We start from the raw sequence: 7,401 nt of genomic DNA, 5'->3' as shown, positions 1-7,401 counted from the left end.
CTTCTTTTGCATCTTACTGGCCTACATTACTGTTTTACTTTCTTTTTGAGATATTTGAGATGATAACCGTAAATATTGTAAACATGGTAGGGGCTTTTCTCCCCCCAGTAGGGGGCAGTAAAAATCGTGATGGTTTTTTCATACGTCTGCCAACTAAAATAGAAGAAGAGAGGGACAAATTCGTATACAACTGCATCGGCCCATGTTGAACTCTTAAGCATAACGAAAGTTTATCCATGTTATTTGATTGTTATCATTCGGGCATCTCCCACCAGCGACCATCAACAATCCTATCTGACTGAAAGTTATTTGTGGAAGTTGGCTCTGGCATGAAATGTGACTTTGAATGGAAACTCCCTCTTTTTGGATTTGAGTTTTTGCACGCTTTGCGAGTTCGCAGACAGATGAACGACGCCCGTTAAGACAGGAACTTTTCATCAGAGTTGGATTTAAGATACATCGAGAATGCGTGACCGGACCAAAGAACTGGGCAATGTGAGTAAAAAAGGGCAGTGCACTCAGGAAACCGGCTAACGAGCTAACCCGCTAACCCGCAGATAGTGTAACCTCTGCCGCAACTACGATTTATTAACCCTCACACATGATCACGGGTGGCAACCTGCTGCTATGTGACTGACTTTTAATGTGTCTTTATGTCGAATGTTGAAAATATAGTAACATTTCACAAACTGGAAGCTAACAACCTCCTCCTCCTACACTGCACTCTAGTCTTGCAATGTTTTAGGTGGAGTGTGACTTTATTTAGCCTACACACAAACTAGCTGCAATGAATGTTTGCACTTGATTAAGTGATTTGTTTCCCCCCATATTCAAAATGGCATCCATTCTCAGTTAACGTTACTATTTAACACTGTTCACCGTTGGTTTTGTCACACCCTCTGGAAAAAAAGTTTAATATCACATCCGTTAGTTAGAACCCTGTTTCTTATCATAACAGTTTGCTCTTAAATTTGTCTGATATATATATATATATATATATATATATATATATATATATATATATATATATATATATATATATATATACACACACACACACATACATACATACATACATACATACATACATACATACATAGGCTACATGTGTGTGTGTGTATATATATATATACATATATACATACATACATACAAAAAGTATACATACAAAAAGTACCCCATGTGTAAAATGAAATACTCTGGCAGAAAATTAGGCCCAGAGCATTAAATATATAGCAGAGGTCCTGGACATCTTGTTCAGATACATGGCATTTATTTCATAATGTGATTTAGCCCCACTTTCAATTATTTTGCTTCAATGAAAGGTTAGAATTTTGGCAATTTTTTGAATGAAAGATCAAAAGGATAAACAATGCAGATTTATTTTTTACAGCCAGTTTTGATCATATTTACCAGGGGTGCCATTAATTCTGACCATGACTGTATATATATATATATATATATATATATATATATATATATATACACATATACATTGTAAACGTATAACAATCTTTAATGTATCTCACTAGACTGCTGGTGATGCCTCGGACGAAGATGAAGAAACCACGGCTCTTATGATAAAGCCTGGAACTGGGAGCTCAGCAAATGAAGAGAAAGAAAATGAGTCTTTCTTTAAAAAGGTTCATTTTTGGTCATTGTAGCACATTTTATCACTAATTGGAAGTATCACTCCAGCTTTCAATAGTATTACATAAACTATTAGGGAACTGTAGAGAATAAGCTTATGAAATGAGTGTCCACCAAAGTCCAAACTCTGTTAATCGATACTTGTGACCTTGTACTATCAGTTATTCAGCATAATTTTTTTTTTATTTTTTTTTTTATTGTAGTCTGTATGGGTTGGGCTTACAAAGTTTCCTGAGCGAAACATAATTGTGACAATAATATCTTCTTTTTTCTCTGTATAGGTTCAGGAGATTCGAGAGGGGCTTGAAACTATTAAGAAGAAGGTGTCGGAATTGGAGAACAAACAGAAAACAGTGTTAGGAGTTGCACTTCCTGAGGACAGTGAGTAGCTTTGCTTAGGGTATTTTTTTATATTTCAACAAATTTCTATGAAATAGAAATCATGGTTCTCCATTGAGGTTTTTTTGTCCAGCTTAAGTTTGATCAAACAATACAAAGTTCAGGATGATTAAAAAAAAGAAAAGAAAAAAAGATTTTTAGGGAATATTACCAATTTGTTTTTTTAACGACATGTTATGATTTTTAACCTTTTTATTTGATTATGAATAAAACTTGACTATAGGTATGAAAAAGGAACTTCAGTCCCTCAGAGAAGACATCAAAGGCAAGGCCAGCCAGATCCAAAGGAAGTTAAAAAGTGAGACTTATAAATAAACATAAGTGGTTGTTATTGAACTATTTCTGCCGGACCTAGTGGATGTGAAAAATTAAACAATACATTTACGTCACAGGCATCGAACTTAAGAAAGCTGAAGGTGAAGACAAATATATTCCAATAAACGTAAGAATGCGGCGAACTCAGGTAAGTTACTTTTTATGTATATTGCATACGTATTTTATTTATTATACGTAAACTGTTGTTTTGCCACAGCATAATCTGCTCCTCCTTTTTTCTTTTGAAAGCATGGTGTTCTGTCCCGTGAATTTCTGGAATTGATGGGTCACTGTAATGCAATTCAATCCCAATACAGAGACCGAAATGTGGAGAGGATACAAAGACAACTCAAAATCAGTATGTGCCTTTTCTGTCAGGTTTTATTCCATTGATAATACTAGCGTTCTCACACAGGTCTCTCATAATATAGTCATTTTAAATGTGCACTATTATTTGAGTAATTATTTTGTCCTTATTTAAAAGTTTTCTTTTGTATAATCCACAATGCTCGGTGCTAGTATAAGACCAAGACTTCTGTCATATCAGCCAGTGCAACATGAAACAAAAAATAGTTTGCTACTGATGCTTTCATATGCATCATTCCTGCTAAATAAATAAAACTAATGTGAATCTGGTTTCCCGTACAGCTGGAAACAATGTCACAGATGAGGAGCTGGAATCAATGCTTGAGACTGGACAAACGGACGTTTTCACACAAAATGTGAGTGTTGTTTTGTGTAGTGTGCAATGTGCATGTATTGATGTGAATGATATGTGTGAGTCTTGCATTTGTCTTATTCATGGCTTAATTTTCTACAATTACCTGAAGAAGACAGTCCACAGCAGAGTGATATTATTTATTACAGTCTTCTTATTACTTAATGCCACATTTCAAGTCTTCTCTTTTGCTTTCTTTGGAATCAATGTTTAATTTTGGTAAGATCCTTTTTGGAACAGTTTCTTATGAAATTTAATTTGATGTTATTTCTTGTTTTTAATGAAGTTGATTAACCTGTCTGGCCCTTTAGTGATATAACCATTTATAATAAATAGGGACATTTCAGTTGAAAGTATCTTGGTATGTTATCTTTTTTTTAAAATTCCAGATTAAGGAAATCTGTGTTGTCAACATCATTAAAAGCATCATAGAAGTAAATGCCTCTCATTTTCAGTACCTCCTTTTTTTAGAATTCCACTTCCCTTTTAGACTTGATTACAGCCATTCTTGCCTTCCATCTTATATATTCAGTTTTATAGAACCCTTCCATCCCCTTTGAAGCATCACCACCACAAAACATTTCACTATTCTGTCCTCTGTCACATGATCAGCGCCGGCCCTAAGCAGATTTTTTTTTTAAAGTGGCCCACCTACCTACATTTTGACCTAACTGGCCCCCATCCCCTAACTTACACATCCTACACTGACACCTTTTTGTACAATTTTATCAAATTATTGTCTTAAGCAAACCTTTAAATGTTTTAGTTTAACCATTACTTTCAGAGAAATCTCAATTGAGTGAGACAATTACAATAGAGAGTAATATATAATTAATAATAATAATAGAGAATAATTTAATTTCTGTGCAGGCGTGTTTTAAAGCTGCTTGAAATTAAAAAATGTTTTAAGTGTGAACAAATGTCTGTAAGTATTTGGTGTTGTTTCTAAAACAACAAAGTGAATACAAAAATCTAAATGGCTGTTTGAAGACATGTAAATACTGTTTGACTTTCTTTGTGACAAGCAGGTGTCAGAAACAAAAGTTACATTGTGTACAGAGATAACCATGGTAACAGCTGTATTTCTGCTGTTCCATTAACGCCACCTACTGTCAAAGAGTGAATTAGCATTTTCTTTCAGCCTGTCTGCTGCTTTTTTTCTTCTATCAGACTGATAAAATCAGACTGAATTTTTGAACTGCAAATACGCAATGGAAAAGGAGCTAATGTGCGTTATAAAAATGTAAACAATTCGGATGAGGTATAAGTTTTTTGAAGTGCCCACGATAACAATACCGTGCATGTTCATTACTGCAATATAGATGGTACTGATACTGTTGTTACATTGGCACAGACAATTGATACAATAACACATGCGACTGACACAAGCAAACTTTATCAAAGTTATTATTTCCAAGCATTACTGTCTGAGCCCTGCGCGGGCCAAAAACTCCGGCCCTGGCCCGTGGTGTTCAAGCCCTACCCGGCCCCAGCCCGACAACGCCTGCAATTTTTCAGCCAATATCACTTTAAGCTCTCTCTGACGCACGCTCTCTGATGCACTCTCTGTCGCGCGGTGTCTGCTACACGCCAACACAAACAAGTCACAGGCTACTAAGAGGTAAACTTTTATTGTAAGCCTGAAACATCATGCCCACAAAAATTGGACAGCCATTACAGAGAAGCATAAGCATGCAGTAGAGAATATAGCGCTACGGGATCCGACCGCAAAAATAAGTACCGGTAAATAAACGGCCTACCTTTCTTTGCTTTTAAGTAACTGAAGAACAATTTTCAAAAATGAAGAACTCTTCGCCAACTGGCTAATGTTAAATAATATTAATCGGAACTTTTATTAACTCCCCACGCTCCAACTTCTCCCTGATGCTCTGCATGGTCAACTGTCACCTGTTAATGCAAGTGAGTGATGCGTGCGTATTGCGTTTGTGTTGCTTAGGCGATGTATAATATTTATAATATAATCAATATTTCATACACACTATGTGACATGTGCTCTGCACGTATATTATGGGCACAATGAAAGGAGAGAAGCTAAATAAGCCCGAGCCCGATCTGTAAAAAAAAAAAATGGCCCGAGCCCGGCCCGATTAGGCTTAGCGTGTCGGGTCCCGACGGGCTTGCAGACCTCTCAGGCATGGGGCCCCCTGGTGGCCACGGGGGCCTCATGCAACCACTTATTAGGTAGCAACCGCTTATTACAGTAGGTAGCACTAGAGGCCCTGTCCCAAATGCCACCCTAAGCACTCGTGGTCTTCATCTGAGCCTGCACTTTCGTGATGTAACGCCAAAAGTGTCCATCAAGAGCACATATCGACGCCAAAGGGGCGCTCGCGAGTACCCTCCATCTAAAATGATAAATGGGACTCTCTACGATCTCATGGAGTCCACAAGACTGAAAGTGCATATGAAGTGTGCCATTTGGGACAGGGACAGATGATGTGTGGTCATGTGAAAAATCCTATTTCACCACACAAGCCATGTTAAGGGCTCTTAACCCTGGTGTAAAATCAAATCTTTCTTGCAGATTTTGAATGATGCTAAAGCTACCAGGCAGGCTCTGAACGAGATTGAGTCGAGGCATGATGAGATCATCAAACTGGAGAGAAGCATCAAAGAACTACATGATATGTTTCAGTACCTTGCAATGGAGGTGGAAGCACAGGTGAGATCAACACACTGGTTATGTTTAGTACATTCCATAAATGTCTAGCAAATAAAAAAGATCATGTCCTATCAACTTAATAACAGTGATGTTTAATAAATGTCTCTTTTTTTTTTTGCCCATATTTTTACTTGTACTTATAATTCGCTTTTTTAAGTGAAATTAACTTGTTTTTTCCCAGGGTGAGATGGTGGACCGCATTGAGGAGAACATTAAGAGTTCCCAGAACTATGTGGTAAAGGCCGTTGAGGAGACGGGCGCTGCTGTAAAAACTTCTAAAAAAGTGCGCAAGGTGAGTCAATGATTTATGATTATTTATTTATTGGCATGACAACATTAAATCTTTGGAAAGTGATCATGATGGCTTTTTTTTTTTTTGTTCACAGAAAAAGATATGGCTTGCAATATGCGTTGCTATTTTAATTGTAATAATAGCTATTATCCTGGCTATCACTTTCAGCTGAGGTGAGTCCCATTAATTGTTTTGAATTTATGTAAATTTCTAACTATGCAAGCTATTCATGTGCAAGGTGTCTGTTATAGCCAAATGTCTTACACCTCTGTTTTCACTACTCGTATGTATTTGATTTAAATCATTTCTTTTTTTTCTTGCAGTGTTTTCCTTTATTAGACTTCTTTGCCCACCAAGCACTGGGGTTTTCTTCTTAAACTTCTTCCTGAAGTCCTCAATGCAAACAACATGGCCATGCGTACACATGACCATTATTGGTGTCCCAACTTTAGCTTCATGTATTTAAATTTTAAAGTGTTAATTTGTTGTTTTAGCTGCTTTGACCTACAAATGACTTGATTTCAGACTCCTAAAAATGTGTCAGTGGCACCACTTGGTTATGAAAAGTGAAATGGTGAAAACTGTTTGGATTAACTGTATTGATTGGATTTCCAAGATGGTGGACTTAATTTGCAGAAACCAACACTTAAACATGGTCATATAGGGTATATTAAGAAAAAATGCTAATGAGATTCCTAATATATAACACTTCCATTTGGAGACAAGCTCAAGAACTCTGAGTGGTGGGCTATTTGTCTTTGGCCTACTACGTTTATAAGATATTTTTTGCATTATCTGTTGTGATTTATCCTTTTATGTCATTTCAAGCTTAACATTTGCTGAAAATAGCATTTGAGGTCATCTGTATATAAATATATATGTAACTAATTTTATACTCCGCTTTGCATTATAGTAACTACCTTTCAAAATATTTCTTCTCTTGCTCTCACAATGACATGTTGCATACATGTGTATATTTTAACACATTTGTGCTCAGAAAGGAATATGTACAGTTACTTGTTTAGTGCCTCAGCCTTGATGCCTTTTCTTGAGCATTTACTTGGTGAGTGCCCAGCCCACTGTGTGGCACTGTAAATGTCAAGATCACCAAGAGTGCTTATCTGGTTTCACTGTGCAGCCTCTGAACTTACTGCCACACATTTCATTCATTACGGTGTAAAATTGTAATTTTTAAATAAACTACATGTATATTTTATTGTTTTGTAGTGTGTGTTTTTTCCCTTATTTCCTTGTCTTTTTTTAATAATTGTTAGATTTTAGTGCATTTACTGTTTGAGTACAACTGATTGACATTAGTCGGCTTTCTTTTTTTTTGGGCACAGT

At 36.4% G+C, this 7,401-nt stretch overlaps 1 protein-coding gene across 1 annotated transcript; it reads left to right on the top strand.

Annotated features, from left to right (window-relative positions):
* Nucleotides 1–147: 147 nt before the first annotated feature.
* Nucleotides 148–7,272, top strand: stx4 (syntaxin 4). The gene is made up of 11 exons (XM_079594962.1): nucleotides 148–495; nucleotides 1,533–1,643; nucleotides 1,932–2,031; nucleotides 2,273–2,347; nucleotides 2,442–2,512; nucleotides 2,614–2,722; nucleotides 3,013–3,086; nucleotides 5,628–5,765; nucleotides 5,947–6,057; nucleotides 6,152–6,230; nucleotides 6,381–7,272. The coding sequence occupies exons 1-10, from the start codon at nucleotides 466–468 to the stop codon at nucleotides 6,227–6,229; spliced, it is 897 nt and encodes a 298-aa protein (XP_079451088.1). The 5' UTR covers nucleotides 148–465; the 3' UTR covers nucleotide 6,230; nucleotides 6,381–7,272.
* The last annotated feature ends 129 nt before the right edge of the window (nucleotides 7,273–7,401 follow it).

The sequence above is a fragment of the Phoxinus phoxinus genome (assembly GCF_949152265.1).
Source record: "Phoxinus phoxinus genome assembly, chromosome: 21".
In the NCBI taxonomy this organism is placed as follows: domain Eukaryota; kingdom Metazoa; phylum Chordata; class Actinopteri; order Cypriniformes; family Leuciscidae; genus Phoxinus; species Phoxinus phoxinus.
The sequence above is the reverse complement of the archived record's forward strand: the minus strand, read 5'-3'. Positions and strand labels throughout refer to the sequence as shown.

Excerpts from the sequence above, each read along its gene's own strand:
- stx4 (XM_079594962.1), top strand. The coding sequence starts at position 466 with ATGCGTGACCGGACCAAAGAACTGGGCAAT. Across the intron at positions 1,644-1,931 it reads ATGAGTCTTTCTTTAAAAAG|GTTCAGGAGATTCGAGAGGG; the intron begins GTTCATTTTTGG and ends TTCTCTGTATAG. Across the intron at positions 6,058-6,151 it reads CTTCTAAAAAAGTGCGCAAG|AAAAAGATATGGCTTGCAAT; the intron begins GTGAGTCAATGA and ends TTTTGTTCACAG.